A 25,322-nucleotide genomic window follows, 5' to 3' on the forward strand; every position below is an offset into this window, starting at 1 on the left:
AAGGGCACATGTAGCTGCTCCTGTGATCACACTGTATTCAGCATTTATATCATGACATCCCTCGTTAATTTCATCTTATAACATTTAGTAAAGCTAAAGATTTTTGTGACAATAAAACTGTCACTCAAAATATTAAGATGAATAGAAATATATGGAACTATGTATTTTTACTAAACAATCTTAATATTGGATTTATTTTCTGGCATTCATCAATAATAAAAGATAATGTCTTCATCCTCAGGGTCGTCATCATTAGTGTCTTCTGTCTCAATGTTGTCAATTGTGAACCGTCTTGTGAGAGAGTCCCTGAAAAAGCTGACTTTCACTTTCTGATCACAAGCTGATGATGATCTGGATGTGTCCATCATGACTGCAGTGCACCCATTCATGGCTTTACTGCGCTTCATCCTTCAAAGAGATTGAACATCAATTATTAAACCATTAATGGAACAATAGGGGATAATAAAACTAGAAATATTAAATGGTTAAGTAGTATTATAGAACAGACCCTGTGATAATTATCCTGCAATCGGTATCCATCTGAGAGCTCTGCAGAATCCTCTCTACCTCCTCCAACAACAAGCCACCACTTTCTATGCAGTCAAATCTGAAACATTAACATTTCAATACCATTTTTTCAATTTTTAATTAAATTGCATTCAAGGATAAACAGCAATTTCTTTTAAACATCCTGATACCTGATCTCCTGAAGACTGGGACAGACTTCAGTTAAGAACAGACACTTCTTCATCCAGTTCTCCGTTAGACTGCTAATCTTGAGTCTGACCTTCTGCAGACCAGAAACGGAGAGCAAGGTGGACATCAAAACACCCACAAGCTCTTCATGCTCTTCACATCTAGATTATGGGAATAATAATTAAACTTGAGGAATATATACAGTGCATATTTTCAAATTAAGAAACATAAGTGTTTAACTAGAAGCAAACAATAAATTTTCAGGTAAATAATGAAATGGCCGAATCCTTACCCATCTTCTAAACCTTTAAGGATGTCAAGAGTTTCAAAGAGTTCCTGTCCGTCCAGTTTAGAAATCTCTGAACACGGCGATATGAATGAAATGAATGATGGAGATGTTTCAATCATGCTATCACTGGCCAACTGAATGTCGACTGTCAAGCTTGAAATAAAAGACAACGAGATAAGTCCCAAGTTAATTTTTCTATGGTTATATTAGAAATCTTTGTCATTTCTTTACAACGAGTACCATCAGGGATAAACTTACGTGGAGTCTGTGTTTCTGGTGATGTTGAGAGAGGAACACACATTGAGCTCACTGTGTGTATTACTGTACTCCACCTGCAAACTGACAGGTTGATATTTAAAAAATGTACTTAAATGTACTTTGCTATCTGATCATTGCCTGCTTTAAGTGAATAAAATGATGAGGATGATGTTATGTTAAAATATAATGAATATATACCAGATGTTATGGAGACTGGGAGCTGTGTGACACATGGAGAAGATCTTCACAGCCAAGTTCTCGGTCAGTCTGTCGGTGGTCAGTCGCACCTCGTTCACAGCAGACATCGAGTGCAGGGACAACAACAGAGCATCCACACTCTCCTCAAATGTAGGACTTCTGTTATTGCATGGAAAATGATTAACAAAATAATTTTTTAACTTTCAGTTTCATGGTAAATACCAAAATATCCAGTGATTATTTTTACGGTAGCACTTTATTTTACAGTCCTGTTCCTCATGTACATACTATGTACTTATTATAGTAATTACAATAACTATGTAATAACTAGGTGCTAACCCTGAACCTACCCCTAAACCTAACCCTACCCCATGTAGTTACCTTGTATTACCAGAGCTTTCTTAGATAAATACACTGTAAGTACACTATAAGTACATGTTAGTACACGTACTGTAAAATAAAGTGCAACAATTTTTACATTATAGAGATCCCTTTGCATTGGATATATGCTTTTAGAAAGTTTTTCCAGTCACTGCTAGTTTTTTCTGAGTTTTCAGACAGGATGAGCTCTATCTCTGAGAACAGCGACTTTGTCCTGGGACTGGAGCTGGTGCACTTCAAAGACACCCTGAAATACAAACAGAAATTGAGCTGGCCAGCAAAACCATACACAAAGATTCATAAAACAGTGAAATAAAATGTTCCTATTTGCTACACAAATGTTTTTTGATTACTGTAAGCAATGTACTGCCTTCTGGACCACTCCTAACTGATCTTATTTGTTCTAAATAGACTCATCTCATAAAATAACATTCTGTTGAACAGTTTATGTTACCTGCATTGCCCTGATAATCTCCTCCACATCCTGATATCTGAGCAGACAACATGCTCCACGCTGTCCAGTTCATAAGAATCACTCTGGCTGAAAAACACATAACCTCTAATAAGTTTCTCAGCAGACAGCATGGTGTTGTAAGGGAAGTAATGATTTGAAGAGTAGATGATTCTCACTTGATTTCATCGCTGCAGTCATTGAGAGGAGGGGACACGCCATCTTCATCACTGTCATCTGATATCTCTCCTGCAGACTGAGCCCTGTGTATACATTTTTTTTTTTTGTAAATGTGTGTATTCATATTAATAAAAATTCACCTGTAAGTCACGGCATGTTCATGTTGTGGGTCAAAGACAGAGAAACTGCACACACAAGGCAGGATGAGAATTACCAAGACATTCACTAAGCCAAACGTATGGGAATGTCAATAACATCGGTCAGGACATTGGTACACAATTATTAAAAAATTATTCAGCAAAGTAAGATGACAATCACCACAGTGATACCTGGGGAGATGTAGAACAAGAGTCTGGTGGAGTTGCAGAAAACAATTTGATTTGACCTTTTTAAAATGTTTTTACAGTAAGGAAGAAGATAGCATTGGTAATTATTTGGTAAGTAATTATTAAACAATTTTACACTAAATTAAGATGACAAACACCACAGCGGTGAGATGACGTCTTGGGAGATGTAGAAGAGTTTGGTGGAGTTTACAGAAAACAGAAAACAATTTGATTAAAACGAGTTTGATTGATTATTTTTTAAATTTGAATAAATAGTGAATAAGATAGCATGTTTCATGGTTTTGGCATGCAATTATTAAAGAATGATATAGTAAAATGATATGACCACAGTGGTAATTGGAGACATGTAGAACAAGAGTCTGGTGGAGTTTGCAGAAAACAATTTGACTAGATTTCTTTATGAATTTTTCAAAATTTGACTATAGAGTGAAAATAGTAAAATAATATGAAAATCACCACAGTGGTAAGTATGGACATAAAGATTTTCTTTATTTTGGCATGCAATTATTTAATAATGAAACAGTGAAATGACATGAAAACAGTTTGGTTTAATCGTTTTTTTAATATTTTTTTCCCCCTCACTTTATGTTGATTTTCTATACATAAACAGGATACACCGTACAATAGCAGGTACAGATTGAATGATAAAATGTACTTATAACACTTAAAACGTGATAAAAAAAAAGAAAATCCATGGATCCAACTTATATAGAATAATGTTAACTGTAAGTAGAAAGGCAGTTGTACAAAACATAATCCAAATTATGCATTAATTAAAAAAAAAAAACGAAAAAGTATAATATGAACCCAAAAATGCGTATGTAAAAATTACAATTATAGTAAAATAAATGGTGAAAACATAAATAGAAGGCCATGAATATAAATATGAATATGAATATAAATAAAAATGACAACCGAATGAAGATTTACTAAATAAGACGACTGTAGCGTCTTGTACAGCTTGCACCGTAATCTACCACGCACCGCTGAGAAGATGCGCAATAACCTTGAAGCGCAGATAGTGTGACCGCAGTGCTTTACCTTTGAACTAGCAAAATCTGACAGGGTAGGACAAATCGACAGAACACCAGACTGCGCTGATGTCTTTTCCCAGATATAGCCTAGTTGTCCATTAATTATTTTGATCATTTGTATTAAGCCGCAAACAGGAGGTGATAGCGAGATTGGGCGTGAGCGCAGATGCGGGGATGGTGCAAACTGTGTTCATCATAAAAATTTGTTTATTATATACGTATAAGTGCCCTATGCAAACTGTGTATGGGGACCGGCGGTACTATCTTACCTCACTCCATCATCTCTCATTATACCCAGACTCTCCACATCACTAACAAGAGACATACTGGTTTTCAATCTACCAAAAGAGAATTTATATAGTTTAGTTTTTAGTACAGAAAGCATACACATCCATTTCCATACAAATGCATTGCGGCAGTACCATGATATAGACCATTGTACTTAATGTCCACCATAATAATATAAAATGGTATTTGCATCATTGTACATCTTTGAACATCTTGTACACATCAGGTTATTCTTACTGCAAGTGAAGTAAGCTAGAACAAGACAGGAAGAGGGCGAACAGACCAGCCGCCCAGCTCTCAATCAGGTTGTTTAGCCAAACTTTTACTTCCTTCAGACCGGGAACAGAGTGAAGGAATAGCAGCAGAGAATCCATATGCTCATCCAGCTCTGGGCATCTAGCGAAAAGAATCCATGTATTAGAAGAATTATTAGATTCTCCCCTGGCCACTGTACCAAATCATGCATTCTTGTATTCATCACCCTGTTTGAAGTAAACTGATATCGATGCTATTGGAAATTATGACTTAATGTTATCAAAGGAAATTAAGAATTTTCAATTTTCAACTTGGAAACAATACTATAACTGAAGTCAGTTTAATTCATTAAACTCACTGTTCTGTCAACTGAATGAGTTGGTAAAGCCTTTTGAAAAGAACCTCATAACTGGCACTAGATCCTTTAAGAGGAGGGAAACTGAGAATGAGCTTCACCAGTGCCGGTTTGTCCAGTCGATGTGGATGTACCGACTCTCCATTGCTACCAGATCTGGAAAAATTCATATTCATAAAGTAAATGTACACACATTAGGATTTAAAATGGTTATGAATTTACATTTCTTTGTCTTGAATTTATAAATACTAAAAATAAATAAAATAAAAAATAAATAAGTAAAAGAACATAGGATATTTTATGCATGAGTTTTAACGCTATATCATAAGCCCACCTGTCCATTGCAAGAATCAATGATGGATTTTTCTCTTCACTGTCGTGCATCTCGAACCTGCAATAGATTTTACCAACAGTTAGTTAACACAACACCAACAAATTAAGTCAAAGGAAAAGAAACAATGACTTACTCTTCAAATGGCTTTCTAGAGACCGAAAATGTTGAACAAACCCTTTCCTCATCACTAATCATGAGATTGCTCAAATGAAACCTAAAAGGTCAAAAATGTGTTACAAAACAAATTAGTCTGAATTAGTGAACTTAATTTAAATAGTAAATTTACAGCCAAAGAAATTAACATTTAAATCAGCTGTACATTTAAGTTCCTGTGGCTCAGTGGTAGAGCATTGCTTAAGCAGCGCAAAATGTTGTGGGTTCAGTTCCCAGGGAACACACATACACACAAATGTATAGCCTGAATGCACTGTAAGTCACTCTGGATAAAAGCATCTGCTAAATGCATAAGCGTAATTTATTGAGAGATTAAATCTTAATATGCAAACATTGTCTTCTCTTACTTTATGTGAGGAATCTTTGGATTGACTTGAAGGTAGGACAGAATCTTAGAAGTCCAAATATCTGTGAGGTACTCAGCTTGTATGTCCACCTCAGTTAAACCAGGAACATTACTTAGGAAAGACAGCAGTGCATCCACATTCACATCAAACTCAGTGTTTTTCCTGGGAACAAATGCACAAATGTTAGCAAATAATAATAATAAAACAATATGGGGAAATTAACAGAACTGATCCTACATGTCTGAGAAGCTTCTGAGGTTTTGAGATGTCTTGAGTAAGTCAGTCATGGGTATTGCACAGAAAGGACAAAGACCAAAGGATATTTTTGAAAAACCCTGATAATAACAAAGACCAGGTTCTCCTGAGATTTCACCCTGATGCCCGTTATAGTGCCCAACAGTAAACCTGAAATGAGGAAAAGCAATTATTAATTATTTTATATTAACAAATGTATCTTCAAGAGCTTAAGTTACACAATGTTGTATTTTTTTGTGAATAAATTCATGAAATACTAACTGGGAATGAATTCATGAATGAATATGATATATGAATTCACTTACCAGAAGGAATCGTTTTTTCTTTCAATAGTGAACTCTGAGCAAAGACTCTTGTCCATGTTTTCTGCTTGACTGGCAATACATAAACTGAGAAATCAAATTAAACCAAGATTATTCAAAAAAAACTACATACAGAAAAAAGATTGTATGTACAGTATGCCTGTCCATCTAAGACTGTTAAAGCATTAATATAAACTTTAATAATTACAATGCATGTAGTTGTTACAAACACGCCAGGTTCCACCTCCACACAATCACAGTGCACACCCTCACCTGAATACCAGTCATCACTACCTGCTCCTCATCATCCACTCATCAGCGCTGTACCATAAAAGCCACACACACGCACCCAGTCATCGTCCGGTCACATTCGTGACAAGATCATTCCTGTATGCTTACTATTAGGACTAACTCCTCTTCTACTCTCTCTCTAAGGATTGCCTCAGAAGATACCGATTCCCCTAAGTGCGTGTGTATGGTTCACCTACCCTTCTAGAAGTCACTACCTTCCCGGCACGGATCCCAACGCCCATCCACTCCTCACTTCCTGCTCCTCTGCTTGTGTCTTAATAAACAACTTCATCTGTTGCTCCTCTGTCTCCCGAGTGATCCGTAACAGATAACCGGACCAGCACAGAGAGACACAAGCATGAGCCTCACGGATCCCTTCCAAGACCTGGTTGATGCACTCCGTTGTACACTCATGTCGGCACCAGCATCCCCACCACCAGCAAGCACTTCCGCCGATCCCGTCATCCCTCTTTCACCTGCCGTGCACACCAGTCCCATGGCCAGGCCCGCGCCCTACTCTGGTTCGGCGGAGGAATGCAGCGGGTTCCTGCTTCAGTGTTCACTGGTCCTGGAGATGCAACCGCTCTCGTATCCAACGGACCGCTCTAAGGTAGCATTCATCATTTCCCAATTGCAAGGCAAAGCATTACTGTGGGCAGATTCACTCTGTGGTTTGCGAGCCATGCATTGATTATCGAGCCTTAAATAAGATAACTCAGAAATTCCGGTATCCACTTCCCCTCGTCCCAGCGGCCCTGGAACATCTCCGTGGTGCCACTGTGTTCACCAAGTTGGACCTCCGCAGCGCGTATAACCTCATCCGGTTACGTGAGGGGGACGAGTGGAAGACAGCCTTCATCACCCCTACTGGCCATTATGAGTACTGCGTCATGCCGTATGGGCTTGTAAACGCCCCCTCTGTATTCCAGGATTTCATACATGAGGTGCTCCGGGATTTCCTCCACCAGTTCGTCCTAGTTTACATTGATGACATCCTGATATACTCCCGGAGCCTGGCAGAACATCAGCGCCACGTTGCGGAGGTCCTGCAACGCCTGAGGGACTACCAGCTCTATCTGAAAGTAGAGAAGTGTTCATTCCATCAACCCTCAGTGCAGTTCCTTGGTTATATCATCGACCGCAGTGGCATCCGGATGGACGAGGGGAAGGTAAGTGCAGTTAGGGACTGGCACATTCCAACCACTATTAAGGAACTGCAACGATTACTTGGCCTCACCAACTTTTATAGACGATTCATTCAGAATTTTAGCACAATCACCAGACCTCTAACCAACCTCCTCTGCCAGAAAACCAAATCTCTGTCTTGGACTCCTGCCACCACCGAGGCCTTCCAGGCCCTCAAGCAAGCCTTCACGACCGCCCCACTCCTTGTACATCCAGACCTCGATCTACCATTCGTAGTGGAAGTGGACGCCTCATTGGGAGCGGTCCTTTCACAGCCTCAGGGGACTCCCAGCCGCCTCCATCCATGTGCCTTCTTCTCCAGGAAACTCAACCCAGCGGAGGTAAACTATGACATCGGGAATAGGGAGTTACTTGCCATCAAACTTGCCCTGGAGGAGTGGAGACATTGGCTGGAGGGAGCCAAACATCCGTTTCAAGTTCTCACTGACCACAAGAACCTGGAATACCTTAGAGCAGCCAAGAGACTCAACCCCAGACAGGCCCGCTGGGCGTTATTCTTCATCCTCTTCCAGTTTTCCATCTCCTACCGCCCAGGGGCAAAGAACGTAAAGGCCGATGCTCTATCCAGATGTTATGCACCCGAAGAAAGGTCAGAAAACCCAGACCCCATCCTCCAGGACAAGGTCATGGTCGCTCCTATCACCTGGTCAGTTGAGACTCTTCCTCCGGCCGAACCTCCTAACAACACCCCGCCGGGTTGCCCACCAGGACACCAGTATATCCCCAGGACACAGCGCACTCCACTTATCCACTCCACCCATACATCACTTGGCACTGGTCACCCAGGGGTCAATGAAACCCTCTCGTTGCTACGGAAACGCTTCTGGTGGCCCAACATGACCTCGGATGTCAGAAGGTAAACTGGCAAACTCCATCCTCTGCCCATTCCCAACCACCCGTGGTCACACCTAGGGGTGGATTTCATCACGGACCTTCCACCCTCTGACAATAACACATGTATACTAGCAATTGTGGATATATTTTATATATATTTTCTAAAGTCGTCTTCTTCCTCTGAAGGGCCTACCCACTGCCATGGAAACGGCAGAACTGATGTTTAACCATGTCTTCAGGTACTTCGGCATTCCAGAAGACATCGTGTCGGATCAGGGCCCCCAGTTCATCTCCTGGGTATGAAGAGCGTTTCACTCCCTCCTAGGTGTGGCCATCAGCCTGTCCTCTGGCTATCACCCACAGTCAAACAGGCAGACGGAGAGGAAGGTCCAGGAGATCGGACGCTTCCGCCATACCTTCTGTCATGGCCACCAAAACTCCTGGAACCAATACCTGGGGTGGGCCAAGTACACACAGAACTCCCTCCATCAACCCACCACCAGACTCACACCCTTCAAGTGCGTACTCGGCTACCAGCCACCTCTATTCCCCTGGTCAGGAGAGCTCTCAGATGTTCCCGCAGTTGACTACTGGTTCTGGGAGAGCGAGAGGGTCCATTCACCCCAACCGACCAGCTCCCATGGGAAAAGGACGTCCACCCCGTCATCGGGGTCCCTGGCCCTCAGGAGCGGGCCCTGGGGAGGGGGGTACTGTTACAAACACGCCAGGTTCCACCTCCACACAATCACAGCGCACACCCTCACCTGAATACTAGTCATCACCACCTGCTCCTCATCATCCACTCATCAGTCATCATCCGGTCACGTTCGCGGCAAGATAATTACTGTATGCTTACTATTAGGACTAACTCCTCTTATACTATCTCTCTAAGGATTGCCTCCGAAGATATCGATTCCCCTAAGTGCGTGTGTGTGGTTCACCTACCCTTCTAGAAGTCACTACCTACCCTTACGTTGTTGGATTTTGTTTTATCTCTTTAATATAATGTGTGTTTTTTTCTGTGAATGCAACATTCATATCTCTTCCGTAAAGCACTTTGTAAACTCTTTTTTAAAAAGGTGCTACATAAATAAAGTTTTCCTTTATGTAAACGTACGCATACAGTATGTTCCCAATGTTCATGTACAAATTTGCCTATATTAACATGCATTTAAATGTTGAATGTTCATGCATTGTCAGCTGCCTGTTTGTGTTTGTTATTGTGTCTGGTTTACCTGAACTTTCTTTCCGTCAACTGTTTAACAAGAAAGTTCATGGTTAAATCGACACTGGCGTTGCTGATGTTCCTCATCACCAGCCGAATGTTACCCACTGATGTTTGTCCACTGAGGGTTTCCAGGATCTTCTGCACACTTTCATCTGACAGGGCTCCATCCTCCATACTGCAATGCATTCATAACACTGCTTCACTAATCATGATGTAGCACAAGATAATGGGTCGATTCACCATATTGTCTTCTTTTCTATTATTTCTAAAAGTAAAACATGGATTTATGGTGGATGCATAAATATAAAGAACATAATATCTATAACAACACTGCAGCAGTTAAATTAGTTACCAGATTATGGTTTGAACAGGCCATTTAGTGTCTAAACAAATTTTTAGAGAACTTTGGCATTGTTGCATTTACAGATATAAAGCATAGAAAATGCATAGAAATCACAAGCAAGAGAACATTACGTCAAATAGCCCACGTTCTTTCTTCTCCCCAAGGCTGATGTCAGGAGGTCAACATCACCGTCAGATATTGAATCAAAATCCAAACTACACATAAATAAATGACAAAATCAGTATTCATGTTGCAAACCAAACCTCTTATACTATAATAAAGAGAACAATAATGAGAATATATGGCATATAAGATGATATAATGGTAACAACATTTTTATGGACACTACTGTGATGGCATTCTTTGAAATACTAAATAAATCCCATTGGATTTGAATGGTATCACCAGAGCCCTGCTTGTAAGAGCATGTAATTGAAAGTCACTTACCATAAATTTGTACACCTACAAAGCACAGGGTGAAGCATCTTTAGATCTTTCGCATTGCTTTTGACTTCCATAGTCATAATGCGTGAAGAATACTGGAGACAGTACATCACGACATGAGAGTCGACCTCCTTCAAAGACCAGTGGATGTTAATGCCTGAGCGTTCCCACAGCTTCATGACTTTCTTCAGTATGTTCCTATCATTCAGCTCATACAGACAATGAAGAATGAAATCACTCATGTAAAATGAATCCATGATGTTCTTCTCTATAACTTTGCTGATCCATATCTCCAGCTCTGCGCGAATAATGGTAGATGTTGACTTTGTATGTTCCCCTGGGATTAAACGGCTCACTTTCTTGTTCGAGAGACCAAAAAGGAACCTTATTACAGGTAAGAGTTGCATATTGTGCCTCCCATAGCCTACTGATTCCAGTAGCTCCCTGACTTTTATTTTCGCCTCTACCTTGTCTGTTAACATGTAGAAGAGAGCGGTGAAGAACTCCTGAAAGTGGAGGTCCAAGAACCTAAACATCTCCTTAATATAAATTCTCTCTTGCTGGTGAAATTTGCACAGGAAGGGAATGTTTGGTAAATCTGAGATCGCCTTTGGAAGATTGTTTCTGGAAAAAAGGACTTGGCGTTTTGGCGTTCCACTCTCTGCAAGCTGACCCAGGTTCTTGAGGAGGTTGAGCTCGTCATGCGGATTCAAACTGCTGTGATGTTTCAAGAGTGTGAGCACAATATCAACAAATATGGATGTGGTTGTCGTCAACACGCTAGTTGCAACACCATTCTTCCCTTTTCTCTTGAATATTGTGCAGACGATCCAGCAGATGACAGGGACGAAGCAAGCGGTGTAGAGCATCTCATGTATCTTCATCTGCTCATACACTTGACTTGAAAACTCTTCATCTTCAAAGAACTTTCGTAAGTATTCACCCACTCCTTTTTCTGAAAATCCCATGATCTCCACAAAGCACTGTGGCTTTTTCAGAACGTTCTCCAGTTTGTCTACAGAGGTGGATCTCGTAGTAACTAGCAAGAAGGACTCTCTCATCATACGTCCTTTCAGAAGAGAGCAAACAATGGCCTGTGAATGGGATTTGATGTCTGGTTTTGGAGGTAGTAACTCTTCGGTTCCTGGAAGCACGAGTTCATCAAAACCATCAATGATGAACAAGATCCTCTGTGGTATGTCTTTTAAGATCTGACCAATCTCTTCTGGAGCTAAACTACAGTTCAGGAGATCCAGCAGGCTCACCTCACCAGAGAGCCCGTTGAGCTCTTTGCATCTCAGATGAAACACTACATCAAAGAGTCCAGCGTAGAGCTCTCCAGAGGCCCAATCCAGAATGATCTTTTGCGCAGTGATTGATTTCCCACTTCCAGAATCACCTTGGAGAATGACAGCTTTTCCAGTCAATATTTTGGAGCCATTCTCTGGGCCGAAAAGCTGATCAAGCCTGATGTTTTGGTTTCTTTGGTTTGTTTCTCTGGTGCTGAAGAATCTTTCCCCTCTGTAGCGCGTCTCATTCTCTCGCTCTTTCTTTTCTCTGTGTTTCTGAATAATCAGCGGTTCAGTGTAGCGGTCATTTAGCAGCACCTGTTCACCGGCACGGGAGGTGTATTCTGTAATGTAGACATAGTTGGACAGCACAGACTTCTTGTATTCGGTGATCAATGTGCTTGTATCTGTTAAAAAAAAGGGTTTAAACAGCTGTCTTATTAAATTTTTTAGATCACAGTTATTTCACCCAGCAGCATAAACAAATACATATACACACTTATGATTTCATTTCCAGGCCCTACAGTATGAAAAACAAAACTTGAGTTCTAAAATAATTTAAATCACAAAAAGTGTAACGTTCCATTTCTTTTCTTGTTTATTTTCTAGTAACATTTTGTACTTTATTTTGATTACAAATTCAAAATTTTCTTTTTCAGATGTATGTGGAATTAACAACGATGGGAGTAACATTCGGCCACACCCTTAGTGTGATACCAAACGAATGATAGAAAGAGAACCATTATCAGATGTACTAATGTGAATTTTATCCACTTCACATAATCTCAAATAATTTCACATGCTAGTGTAAATTCAAGTAGATTTTTACAAACCTGTGACTTCAGATTCAGGTCCTATAGCAGAAACAATAAACTTTAAGTTAAAACTAAATATTTTAAAAAGTATAAAATTATATGAGTTGTATTACAGTTGTGTTTTGCTGTGCTACGTCCACCAGCAGAGAGAGATGCTTACACACACACACACACACACACACCTGGGAAGTAATTAAGAGCAATGTTAATATTTCCAGTGACTGTTGAGTTCTGTATCACAGGTGCTGAAATAATGCTTCCATTCTGGGCACAGATACTGATTTTAGAAACAGCATCATGAGGCTCCACAGTTCCTTTTTTGTCTTCTGTGGAAAACGAAAGGAAAGACAGATCACTAAGGTAATTTTTAGCCATAGTTTACATGCAAATCAGACCTTATCTTGTTGAAAAAAAAAAAATATATATATATATATATAAGCTATATATATATAAGCTTAAGCTGTTTAAATTAAGCTGTCTCGTGTGAAGTCTTCTTTTAAGTTCTTTAAGACTACCACTAGGTGAAGCCCTAAGCATATGTTTTTGTATTCTGGTTCTTTTACTGAGGAGCACGCAGTAAAGTATCGCAGTTTTTTTGTTCACTGCTCAGAGTCTTTATTAAAAGCAACACATCTGACTGGCCTGTTTCATGTGTGACTGTAAGTTACCATTATTAGAGACATCCATCTGCTGTCTTCAGTATATCTGAGCACTCCTGTAATCTGAAATGACCAGCTCAACCTGAAGAAAATAGGCAAGATGTCATGTAAGTGTCAATTATGGGAAAAGGCAAGAGATATTTTATGTTTTGCGTTCTATAATTTAGCAGTATTTATCGGCATTTTACTCCCAAATGAGTTCTCTATATAGAAATGAGTTCGGAAAAAATCACAATCATTTGTTCATACTTCCCTCCTTGACAAAAAAATAAATAAATGAAAATGGTAACCTTAGTTACGAGAGCTGTCACGTAAAAGCGTACTAAATATAGCAGCAGCTAGCATTGTTATACAGTAAACAATGGCACATAGAGTCTGAAAGACTGACTGCGATCCTGTTATGATTTTACAATAGTAGGTTATATCTACGAGTGAAGAACTAGTCAAATCAAGGACTACATACAGTAAAAAAAGAACGTTGGATTATGTAAAATGATCTTATAGTTATGGTGAATTATGGCTGACAACAAACGTTTCTTGAAACAAATTAATTGAAAGCTACGAGCTGGTTGAATGTTTTTTTTTTTTTTTTTTTTTTTTTTTTTTTTTTTTTTTGCTTTTTAGTGGTGCTTTTTAGTTTAGTTTCGCTTTTTGTGTTGAGCTTGTAAAATAAAGGCTAAATGTTATAATTCGTTTCTAATGCACCCGTTAAACGTTATGAAGAACTTTTTCGCGTCTCTTTGTCGATGGACGTGACTAATAAAATATATATAGTCTACTGGGAAATGATTTGTATTGTTAATAGTTGTAAACTCAAGAAAGTCTTACCTTAGCACATTTACATGTAGCTTCGCTGTGTAGTCCCTGACCATTTGTCCTGAAATGATGATGCCCAGGAGGAAAATACTTTTACTTTTCATTTCAAGTGTGACCCGCCTTGACATCATCATTCTGGGCTTCTGTCACGAACTGTAGTCTATACTGAAACTGAAAGCGTTCACTCAGACAAACAAACAAACAAACAGTAAAGTGTTCTTTAAGACGGTCTTCTCCAAAATTCAGAGTAAACTCGCAATCCTGTATAAAAACTTATGCCTGCTCTGACCCAGATCATACCCTAGTATCAAAGTATACTAGTATTTGGTGTGTAAATGCATTTCTGTCACCTCTGAACCGCGTTAAACAGTCTGTGTAAAGACACCGGAGCCAGCTGAAGACATAACGCGGGAAAGACAAAATAGCTACTGGATTTAGTATGTATGATTAAATTATATATATTATTTGTCTCAATCAGTTTCAAACAACCATATGCTATCAATTCTTTCTTTATAGAATATATTTCTAATTTCCAGTGTAATGAATATCTGACATGACAATATTGTTGTAAATCTGTGTTGACCAATATATTTTCAGTTTCTGCAGCTTCTTTTGTCCCAAGAATTAGTAAAAAGTTAAACATAAAATTAGACAAAAAAAGAGAGACTTTTAATATGCTTTCTTTATTCACTATTTTGTTTATCACAAAGAAAGTCTCTGAAATGCAGACCAGTGTGTTTGGTATAGAAACTGTACACAAAACCAAGGCACTATACTGTACATTTAAATTAATATCTTTTCTTTCTCTTGTCCACTATTCCATGCTGTTCGAAATACAAACAAACTTGACGTCTCTCACACCTCAAGAAAAAGAGACCGGCACCAACACAACCAACAGCCATTCACACGAGAAGAACACATAAAAAATACAGACGCAGCATGTAAACTCCTCTTGAATCAAAAAGGAATATTCTAAGACATATGACAACATTTAGAGTGATCACACAGGATTTTCTGCTATTTCTTTGCTTGCTACAAAGTTTATATAATTTTCATTTATTCAGCAGACTTATCAAACATAAACACACATTACAACAAAAACCCAGACCGAATGGGAAGAGTAGAGAATTGATTTCATGTACATGAATGTGGTGAGGAGACACACACAGACATCACTTCATTTAACCCGAAAGAGGTCAAAATGGAGGAAATGGACTGTGTTAATTCTGTCACCATGATGACTTTAGTCAGGTTTTTAAAAGAGTCCTTTGGCTTTTTTTATGTTCACTTGCTTCCATCCAGGCAGAGCGTCAAACTCTTCTCTCTTCATGTCTAATACTCTCTGAGAACACAGAAAATAGTGCAATGAGTGAAAAGAGAGAATCACACAGAATACCCATACACTGCCTTTCAAAATTTTGAAGGTTTTCAAAATGCCTTTTAAAAAAAGTTTATGCTCACCAAGGCTTCATTAATTCGATTAAACAGAAGAAAATAATAAAAAGTAATATTATGACATAACATATTTTTCAGACTATAAGTCGCACCTAGGTATAAGTCGCATCAGTCCAAAAATATGTCATGAAAATGTAAAAAACATAAGTTGCAATGGACTATAAGTCGCATTTATTTAGAACCAATAACCAAGATAAAACATTACCGTCTACAGCCGCGAGAGGGCGCTCTATGTTTTCAGTGTAGACTACAGGAGCACTGAGCAGTATAGAGCGCCCTCTCGCGGCTGGAGACGGTAATGTTTTCTCTGTTCATTTCTCTTGATTCATGTCAAATAATTTTTTTAGAAATAAGTCGCACCTGACTATAAGTCGCAGGACCATGAAAAGGACTATGAAAAAAGTACCGGACTTATAGTCCGGAAAATACGGTATATTAAAACAGATATTAAAATATCAGATTTGTATGTGAATATAAATGTATATATTTTAAAATGACTGAGATGCAAAGATTCATTTTCAACATCATTGCTCCAGTCACTTTTGATCAGTTTAATAGATCCCTGCTGAATAAGTATTAACGTCCTTTAAAAAAAAACTTGCTGACCACATTGTTTTGAATGGTAGTGTATATGTGCAAAAACTTAAACACAATCTGATTGCAGAATATTACATTTGCAGAAAAGGAAGGAGAAAAAAAGGTTTACAGTAACACTGCGTCTTAGCTAGGCACATTTTGTTTAAATCATAAAAAAAGAACTCCCATATACTGTACAGATAAGAGGAGAGAGACTTTGGACCAATCAGAATTGACAGTGGGCAGGGCTACTCAGCATGCCCTTCCTGCTGCTTGTGCAGAAATCTAGATTGGAAATGATGTACATTGTGTTAAAAAATCTTTCACTTATTACAGTTTAATGTGCAGAGACAACTTTAAACAAGCCAATCATAGAGTGAACAATCTATTCAACCAATGGTCTGAACTTAAGGCGGGAACACTGGTTTGCAAACGCTGGTGGACTCTATATGCAAATTGACTTTGATTGTCTAAATTACGACCACAGAAAGATTTCAAGAAAAAAAACAGACAAAGCACAAGTGTATGAATTTTATCACAGTTGGCAGTTTGCCAATGTGCATTGGTCCAGGTGTCTTACTCTCCTTCAATGGCCAAATCTCACTGAAAATGAGTGACCTTTGATTACTCTGTCACAGCAAATCACTATCTGTGTAACATTAACATGGAAGATTTAGATTTATAACATGCTTATCATGTCACACCTAGTTATAACACAGTGTGTTCAGTAAAATGTTATCAGAAACATGTAAAGTATTACTGGAAAAAAAAGCTTGTGAAAATAAATCTGCGTTTGTGTGTACACTGTGCATGCATGATTTGTTCAAAGATTTCTCCAGGATTCAGCTGGACAAGAGAAGCCCAAAGTGAGCGAGAAACAGGGAGGAAAACAAGGCATAAATGTGAGGCTGTCAGGAAATAGTGTCATAGAAACATACTGTATCTCTCCCCGTGACATCAGTCCATATCTGAGATACTTACCCACATTTAGAATTCCCTACAACCCTAAAACAGCAAAACAATCCATTCTTAGTATCTAGTCACATCATGCTTTAAGAAACTATTCACGGGCTAACGAACCTACTCAGTCATTTCTATTTGCCATTTTACATTTACAAGAAAAAAGAACTGAAAATTCAATATACAGTATGGTAGTAGAAAATAGACTTTTAAAATAGAGATTTTATAAAAAAAAATTCACAGAAATGTGATTTTCACAACTCAAGATGCACAGGTGATCTGTCTCATAGTAGTGTTTGCCGTTACCTCAAAGTCCTCGTCGGTCAGGTACATCTCCAGTTTCAGCGGGTCGACGCCGTGGGGAAGGGGACGGGTTTGCAGTGTTTCTAGAGGATAAATGCTCTGACAGAGACGGGCCAAAACATCCTCCACCAGAATGATCTGGTTACACACCTCTGCCTCCTGCACACACACACACACACTTAATTTTTTTAAAGAGTAAAACCTTGTGTATAAATATGTATAAAAAATATATATTTTTCAAGTTTCTAGCAAAACTCTAAAATATTTTATGAATCAGAAATTAATAGGAAAAAAGTTTAAAAAAAGTAAATTAAATGATAACTATTTTTATTTTGGGGTGAACTATCCCTTTAAATGCACTGATTAAAGTCACGGTTTCAGTCAATGATTGTGGCCCTCCAAAACTGTTTGACCAAAACCGAAAATTAGTTTTCCGTCGTTCAAATTTGGGTTGAATCACTGACAGAAATACAACCCATGTCCAGCGTCTCACCCTCTCTGTGATTTCAGCAATGTCCTCTCTGTGCTCCCAGCTGGGGAACATGTTTGTGAAGGTCAGAGGCTCCAATCCAGCATGGATCAAATATGACTTCTGAGGCTTCTTCTCATTCTTTTCTGCAAGGCAAAGAGAGGCATCACTTATCTGTATTCACAGCATAAGTGGAACAGAAACTGTATGTGAAGCAACATATAGTTGCTGATTCAAATGCATGTTTCTGATTTGCTGGACGACTGAAAGGACGACTGGCTTTCAATCACCTCTGCAGTACTGCAACACAGTTTCCATAGCGCACTTCCTGTCTGAGTTCCAGCGGATGAGGGCAGAACCGGTACTCTCAGTATCCTGCGGCCACCAGCCCTGCCACAGGTAAGCTTCATGATAGTTATCCACCAGGAACAGAGCTACAAATAGACACAGAGAGGGAGAAAAACACGCATAATTATTTATGATTCATTGTTTACAGCCTGAAAGAGCTCATCTGGCATTTCTTTTTACCTGGCTGAGGGGCAGAGTACAGATCCTCCTGCAGGAACGGCAGGGAACAAACAAGGTCTGCAGCTCTGGACGGGTTGAAAAACTCCTGCGCCACAAACTCACCCGAAGAACTACTGAGCTGGAACAGACGCGGTGTGAAGTTAAACTTGCCAGGGTCTGAAAAAAAGTGAGAAATATTGACATATAAACAGAAAAAAATTTAGATGTTAGATGCAAGATTTTTTTTTCACAATTATGATATTAAAAGGTAAAAAAAAAAAAAAAAAATGATATAAAAAGTAAAAAAATTCTGAGAATAAATATTCAATTGGAGATAATTTTTACTTTTTGCCTTAAATAAAACCTTTTAATCTCATTATTATGTATTTGTTATAATCATTTTTTTTTTATTAAGTGGCATTAAGTGTTTTTTTCCCTAATGTATGCTAATGGTGCATTGTTTTCGAAAGTGAAAGTGAAGTGACAAACAGCCAAGGATTTCAAGTTCAAATCTCTAACCATTAGGCCACGACCTCCCCTTTTCAGAGAGATCTTGGAATGAGGAACATACAGGTGCACAACAAACATCTCCATTGGTGTGTTGTACCTTGAAGCATGCAGTCGTAGGCCTTGCGGTCCTTCCTGCCTAATGCTTCCCAGAGTTCCACTGGCTCTCCACCTTCCTCACATTCATGAATGGTAACATTACAGCTGCTGTGAAGTCCCGCCTCCAGTGGCCGTCTTAAACACAAATGAGTCAAATTTTTAATCATATAAAATTTTTACAATGCATTTTTTTTTCCATCTTTCTGAACCCCAAACTTTTGAACATTACCGTATGCTCTGAACTTAATCTTATAGTATTAAGTATATATTTGTAAAGAAGAAAAACTAAGTAATTAAGTAAAAACGCATGAATGACTCACTGTTCTTTGATCTTTTCTGCAGCGGTTTGAGCAACATGACGTGTGTGTGTCTGGGTTTTACAGCCATGCCACAGATAGATGAGGGCTTTGTTGACGTTCAGAAGGACCATTGATGTGCGTGATCGCAGACTGCTGCAGTGACACGCCACTTCCAGCAGATGGCCCTCTACAGGCAACTCACCACGCACACAGTACAGACGCCAGTCATCTGAAACAGGCAAAAATGCACAAGGATGATTGTGCACAAAAAAAAAAAAACAAAAAAAAATGCGCAAGAATATGCTGGTATACAGCTTCTTGCACAGTACACTATTTTAATAAAGTACTTGAAACTGGAACACATGACAGAATGCTTAATGTTTTATGTTACTATATTATTCTCACATAAGCACATTACATTAAATTTATATATGGCAAATATGGCTTTTTATGTATTTTTAATCCAATATGGTTTAAAAAAAATTAAATAATTTTTGCTTCTGGTCCACATGTGACAAGGCAATGGAAGGACAAGTACATTGCATTGTGGGATATACTGCTACACTATGTGCTCTGGTTATATTTGCACATTTCTGCAAAATTAGTAAGGTAACCCATGTGCACAAAAATGCACATACTGTGAACAATATGCAGTATTTCAGGAATCTGATTACATCAATCTGATTACATCATCCAGCTTATATGGAGCAGTTACTACCCATCATTATTCCTAACATACCAAAAAATATAAAAAACTAAACAGGAGTGTTGCAAATACGCTATACTCCTACTCTGAATGTTCTCCTGTTCTTCTTCTCTCTTCCCAGAATGCACAATCATCCCCCCGTTGAAACACTGCAGGAAACAGGGCGGCTCCTTCCCCTGCTGGACCTGCATCTGAATATGAGTCACAGAAATGAGTGAATGAGAGAAGCAGAAAGCAGTCAAGTGTGTTTAGTCCAGTATCTCATCTTACCTGTGCTCCTCTCTCTTCATCCAGTTCAACAGTCATGAGTGCAGACGTTCCTTTCTCACTGACAGTTGAGTTTCTGCCCTGCCAGAAGAAATAGCAGCACTTCTCCCTGCCGGGACCGGCACTGCGCACCTGATCCGGCTTCTGCCTGCTGCCCACTGCACACGGACACACACATCTTTATACCAGCCTATACAAAGGTAGTGTATTGCATTCTGTTTATATTTCCCCCTTAGTCCGTTTGCTGTATAATTTAATTCAAAATAGTGTACTAAAAAAGTGTAATGGCTTAAAAAAAAAAAATGCATTTTTTTACTGTGCACACTAAAATAAAAAAATGAAACAGAACAGCACAATAAAACACAACAACAGCAAATAAATCCAAAACATCCTATTCCACTAAACAAACAGATCTATATATTTTTTGCATAATGTACTGCAAGTTCATCTGCTCCAGTGCCATTACTAACCTGCCGCGCTCACCATGTACTTCCATTTCACTACATAAGCATCTCCCTCGTGAAACTGGCCGATGCTCTGCTTTGGCAGTCGGCTGTAGTCAAACTCCAGGATATGCCAGACATCAACCGAAACGGTGCTGATCTCCAGAGAGCGCATGCAGTCGTCCGAGCTGTTCTCCACCGGACCGTGTCCTCGACCCACATTCTGACCGTCCAGAACTGTGCTGATGGGTGAAAGCAGGACCGGCAGCATCAGAGAGGCGCTGTACGCCTGGCACTCAGGACGAGAATCTGTGCCCGGAGACTCCTGAGATGGAAAGAAAAGCGGATAAGAAAATTGAAAAAAATGGGAAAGAAAAGTTGATGATCAGAAGAACAGCAAAGAACCTTGATGGGAATCAAGAACATCCTTTTTCAACGTAATACATGAAACCCAATGAATTGAAGACAACTGAATTTTTTTTAACATAGTTGTATGGTGTGATTATTATTGTGTTTGTATGTTTAATATTGTAGTTTAGTTTTCTGTCTTAGACTTAGACACACTCATGTTCAAAAGTTTGAAGTCAGTATAACGTTTTATATAAATAAATGCAGCCTTGGTGAACAGAAGACACTTTCAAAACCAATTAAAAATAGTGTTGGTTTAGAACCAATTATGAAGGGGAATCATTATAGGAATCATTACATTACTCACACTTCCCAACCATACTAATAAAAATCAAATAATTTTTCCCTGTTCCGTTTTGCAGATTTTCAGCAGATAATGACACACGCAGAGACCCACCTTCTGCTGGAAGGGGTGTTCGATGACATCCTTAGGTGACAGTCTACAAGCATCTCTCCAGTCCAGGAACTTCTCTTTAAAAAGACATGTTTCATTATGTTCGGTCAGTCTGCCAAATATGGCCCAGTCTGGACGACCTTGACCGCTCCTAAAAAAAAATACAAAAACAAATAACCTTACACTGAGGTTTTCGAAGTTAAGTGGATAATTAGTGTGCGTGAAACTCAATATAATCAATTTAGGTAAACCCCTGAAACGTGTGTGAGCACCTTGGTATGAGTGTGTTGTGTCCTCCGGGGTCCAGAGGGTTGATGTCACAGTTGGTATAATCAAAGATCCCGTTCCAAAGATGCTTGGCCAGCTGAAACGCCACCTTCCTCTGAGCCAGTGTGACCTCTTTACCATGCCACACGTACACTTCACTACCGAAGTCAAACACTACCACCTAACGAGAGAGAGAATGCTAATATAGAAATAATGCATGAAGATATTAACACAATATCTAAAAGTCACAAAATGTTATAAAAAAAAAAAAAAGGGAAAATCAAATTTCCTGACCTCTTTAGAGCCCAAAAGTGAACTACGAGGCACTTTCCCCCAGAAATCATCATCTGGTACCAGTTTATCATCCACAAGACGGAAGATACAGTTCGTCTCCACAATGGCACTTTCAAACTTCTCATCCTCGTCTGGAGTCCCGGCCGCTGTAACAATTACACACACACACACACACACACACACAGGAGAAGGACACATATTATACATTTCAGTCAGGATAACAATACATAAATATCTATTTTTGATTTCAGGTCACATACACTGGTAGTCGGCTGGTCCTCCCAGGATCTTCCAGAACTCTGCAGCTGCGGGGCTTTGTGAGCTCAATCCTTCCTCGATCGTCTCTACCTGTGCTGCTCGACAACCAAGGTCGTGATTCAGCTGGATGAAAGTGGCCAGTTCTGATGCCTGGATGTCAAACGGAGCAATACAGCAGTGAAGCACAAAGCTGTATGGGCAAGTGAAGAATAATGTGTGCAAGAAATCAGAGTATCAGTCAGGTCGTACCTTGGCTCTCTCAATGACATTTGCAAACTCTCCAGTCCAAACGAAACAATGCTCAGGAGTAACCAGCAGAAAACAGTCACCGCTGTTCAGAGAGGACACTCTAGGCTCCACTAGTCTGGTCTGGACATGACGTCGACCTGGAGAATATCCACGCACATACCGTTTAACACACAGACTAAAAAAAAATACTGCTGCAGCAAAATATCACAATATTATGCTGCATTTCAGCCAGGCATTATGCTACTTAAGTCATTTTTCTGTCTTCACTGGAAGCCTATCAGAACACATTTGATGTTTGGACCAATAGGAGGACTTTCCAGCTTTATATTACAGAAAAGAACTTTCCATGCATCACTTTATCACATCATGCCTGGTAAGGAGAAAGTGTTAGAGTATTACAGACTGACCTTTGACCTGCATGAGCATGAGTTTTTTGTAGGGAGCTGCGCTGTTATTGGTCATCTGCTCTGAGATGCTGACACTGCGCAGACTCACGCTGCTGTAGCTCTCTTTACTGGCCAAACCAGCCAGAGCTGCATCCGACAAACTGCAGCTGTTGCTCACTGGAAAACACATGGTAAAAACACTATTACAACAGAAAGTTAAATATATTTGATTAATCTTCTTATTTTGAATACAAATTTTCAAAGCAGAAACCTATTGCAGCGGTATTTTGAGACTACTTTTAACTTATTTATTTTGAAGAGTTATATATCACTTTTACTTTTTCCCTTTTCTTTTTTTTCCTTTATTGTTTATATGCTGTTCTCTATAAAAAAAAAAAACTGAAGCAATGTTATTTTTGTACTATTTATTTACACATTACATTTATATTACAACTCTTATTTAGAATAGTACTCTATAGTATGAGAGTACTTAATATTTGGAATATTTACAGTTTTCATTAAAATTTTTGTTTTGAGATATACTTTTATTCATAATTATTTTTATTTGGCTTTATTTAAATTTTATTTAAATTTTAGTTTTAGCAATTTGAATTCTTCAAATTAAAAGACAACATTTCTGATTTTTGTGTAGGATTTTAATATCTAATATTTGCATATTATTTTTAGTTTTATTTCAGTTGTCGACTCACTTTTCTCCTGTTTAATTCTCTTGGTCTCCAGCTGCCCCACGTTCAGTCTCTCCTCGGTGTACTCCTGTTGGATGTCTTCTCTTGCAGCGAGAATCTTTAAGGGGTTCCTGGAGGCCTGGACATTACGGGAGGGACGGACGGCCCGCTTGTGCTGCACCATCGCCGATGTCAACCTGGGAGTCAAAGAGAGGCATTATTTGTACCATGACTTGGATTATTACTGCTGAATATCACATGTAGTCTATAAGGTTCTTTCCAAAAGCTTCATGCAACAGAAAAAGCTACACTATGCCTAACTTAAACAAATATTTTATCAAATTAATATAATTTAAATATTTTTAAATATAAAAATAAATAAAAATATTTTTATGTATATTACAGAAACCCAAAATCTTACGTTGGAGTTTGTTTTCCAAAGATGGCATCAAAGTCCTCATGCAGATGCATTCTGCTGCTCATGCTGCGGGGAATATCTGTCATGTGATGGTAAAATTTTGAAAAGATCTCATCATCCAGTCGCATCACTTCCTTCACGGCTTTCTCTGTCACTGTCAAAGTCGTCTCCTGCAAACCAGATACTGAGAGGGAAGAAGAGATTGAGATGACGGAGTTATGTTGGTTTAATTAAAAGCTCCATTATCAGTTCACCATGACAGCAAATGAAAACGGATTAATTTTTCAAAGACTTTGACACCAGATGACACCAGATGATGTAATTATGAATTCTTCTTTCACTTCAGTAACAAAAAAAAAAAAAAAAAAAATACAAGAAAGTGAGCAGATTTGGCATCGATCATATCACCTTTACTGTTCAAACGCCCCAAAAACGTCTCCAGCTTTTCCAGCTTCTTATCAGACTCCATTTCTGCTCTGGCCTCCATTTCTGCAGCACATCAGGTCATTTTGCCCCGGTTATATATTTATACTTTCTCAAACTTTATGATTTTCTAAAGAGAGATATCTTCGTGAAGTGTGTTTGTCTAATGTACCTTCCTGTGGTTTAGAGATAGCCGGCACACTGCTCTTCAGTTTAGCAGAGACTGGAGACAGAATAGGGCTGATCACTGCAGAGGAAGCTGCCAGACCTGACACACACACACACACAGTAAAAAATAATGACTATCATACATTTGTACCTTAAATTTACAGAAGACAGCCACTTAAATGTTATTCAGTATAACAAGTTTATATACCTAAAAATCTTGTCAGGCATATTTAGAACAAGAATCATTCCATTATATTAAAATACTCTATTTATGGACCACACTGCAGCTCCCCAACAATAATGAACTGGAATTATAAATAGACAAAACTCATTGCCACTATAAATTAAAGTAATAGTAATTAAAAATATAATAAAATTTAGCATGAGCACTTTTTCTCATTTATTTTTTTAATAGGTACAGGTCAGAATAAGTATGTTGTTTCATATATCCAATATTATTCTACAACGGGACATTCCTTCACTCATATTTTGACTTTCATTTTCACTAAAGTTACATTAGTCACTTTACTTGCATTTAATATGTTTTCTATATGAATAAAATCACTTTTATAAATTTAATTTGATGTGGACACCAAAATGGGATATATTGTCTTAGACAGTACTTTGAAGTATTTCTACTGTATATTTATGTTTGATATATAACTTTTAATGGATAATTTGTCATTTATTACATTTTGTAATATACAATTC

At 38.6% G+C, this 25,322-nt stretch overlaps 2 protein-coding genes across 20 annotated transcripts in view; both read right to left on the reverse strand.

Moving 5' to 3' along the window:
* LOC127935242 (supervillin-like) overlaps nucleotides 1-25,322 on the reverse strand; it is a 69,131-nt gene that overhangs the window by 11,930 nt on the left and 31,879 nt on the right. For 8 of the 19 annotated variants that reach the window (XR_008148061.1, XR_008148049.1, XR_008148060.1 and 5 more), the window contains 20 exons: nucleotides 24,616-24,711; nucleotides 24,429-24,509; nucleotides 24,024-24,204; nucleotides 23,627-23,799; nucleotides 22,938-23,093; nucleotides 22,531-22,667; nucleotides 22,284-22,431; nucleotides 22,024-22,169; nucleotides 21,735-21,910; nucleotides 21,466-21,613; nucleotides 20,688-20,985; nucleotides 20,221-20,375; nucleotides 20,036-20,141; nucleotides 19,266-19,473; nucleotides 18,947-19,080; nucleotides 18,361-18,516; nucleotides 18,123-18,266; nucleotides 17,857-17,978; nucleotides 17,367-17,522; nucleotides 15,246-15,411 (listed from right to left, as the gene is read on the reverse strand). Coding sequence is in view for 10 of the 19 variants with exons in the window: in XM_052532955.1 (XP_052388915.1) it covers nucleotides 16,353-16,385; nucleotides 17,367-17,522; nucleotides 17,857-17,978; nucleotides 18,123-18,266; nucleotides 18,361-18,516; nucleotides 18,947-19,080; nucleotides 19,266-19,473; nucleotides 20,036-20,141; nucleotides 20,221-20,375; nucleotides 20,688-20,985; nucleotides 21,466-21,613; nucleotides 21,735-21,910; nucleotides 22,024-22,169; nucleotides 22,284-22,431; nucleotides 22,531-22,667; nucleotides 22,938-23,093; nucleotides 23,627-23,799; nucleotides 24,024-24,204; nucleotides 24,429-24,509; nucleotides 24,616-24,711 (2,954 nt within the window). In the remaining 9 variants the exon portion in view is untranslated. Of the gene's footprint in view, nucleotides 1-15,245; nucleotides 15,412-15,784; nucleotides 16,386-17,081; nucleotides 17,106-17,366; nucleotides 17,523-17,856; nucleotides 17,979-18,122; nucleotides 18,267-18,360; nucleotides 18,517-18,946; nucleotides 19,081-19,265; nucleotides 19,474-20,035; nucleotides 20,142-20,220; nucleotides 20,376-20,687; nucleotides 20,986-21,465; nucleotides 21,614-21,734; nucleotides 21,911-22,023; nucleotides 22,170-22,283; nucleotides 22,432-22,530; nucleotides 22,668-22,937; nucleotides 23,094-23,626; nucleotides 23,800-24,023; nucleotides 24,205-24,428; nucleotides 24,510-24,615; nucleotides 24,712-25,322 lie in introns of those variants that run through there. The other 11 variants (XM_052532969.1, XM_052532992.1, XM_052532978.1 and 8 more) reach the window with 9 other exon arrangements.
* Nucleotides 1,921-14,211, reverse strand: LOC127935378 (NACHT, LRR and PYD domains-containing protein 1 homolog). Its single transcript, XM_052533183.1, has 18 exons — nucleotides 14,082-14,211; nucleotides 13,263-13,335; nucleotides 12,777-12,920; nucleotides 12,613-12,633; nucleotides 10,494-12,186; nucleotides 10,178-10,261; nucleotides 9,711-9,878; nucleotides 6,148-6,231; nucleotides 5,825-5,992; nucleotides 5,588-5,749; nucleotides 5,200-5,280; nucleotides 5,067-5,123; nucleotides 4,736-4,888; nucleotides 4,360-4,518; nucleotides 4,104-4,172; nucleotides 2,453-2,536; nucleotides 2,277-2,359; nucleotides 1,921-2,069 (listed from the first exon to the last, which is right to left on the reverse strand). The coding sequence occupies exons 2-18, from the start codon at nucleotides 13,279-13,281 to the stop codon at nucleotides 2,059-2,061; spliced, it is 3,240 nt and encodes a 1,079-aa protein (XP_052389143.1). The 5' UTR covers nucleotides 13,282-13,335; nucleotides 14,082-14,211; the 3' UTR covers nucleotides 1,921-2,058.

The sequence above is a fragment of the Carassius gibelio genome, chromosome A2 (genome assembly GCF_023724105.1).
Source record: "Carassius gibelio isolate Cgi1373 ecotype wild population from Czech Republic chromosome A2, carGib1.2-hapl.c, whole genome shotgun sequence".
Taxonomy (NCBI): domain Eukaryota; kingdom Metazoa; phylum Chordata; class Actinopteri; order Cypriniformes; family Cyprinidae; genus Carassius; species Carassius gibelio.

What these genes read in the sequence shown, in the direction of transcription:
- LOC127935378 (XM_052533183.1), bottom strand. An exon ending in TCTAGAAAGCCATTTGAAGA is followed by an intron (nt 5,124 to 5,199) that starts GTAAGTCATTGT and finishes AATCTATTGCAG; the next exon opens with GTTCGAGATGCACGACAGTG. An exon ending in ATGAGAGATGATGGAGTGAG is followed by an intron (nt 2,537 to 4,103) that starts GTAAGATAGTAC and finishes ATGTATACACAG; the next exon opens with GGCTCAGTCTGCAGGAGAGA.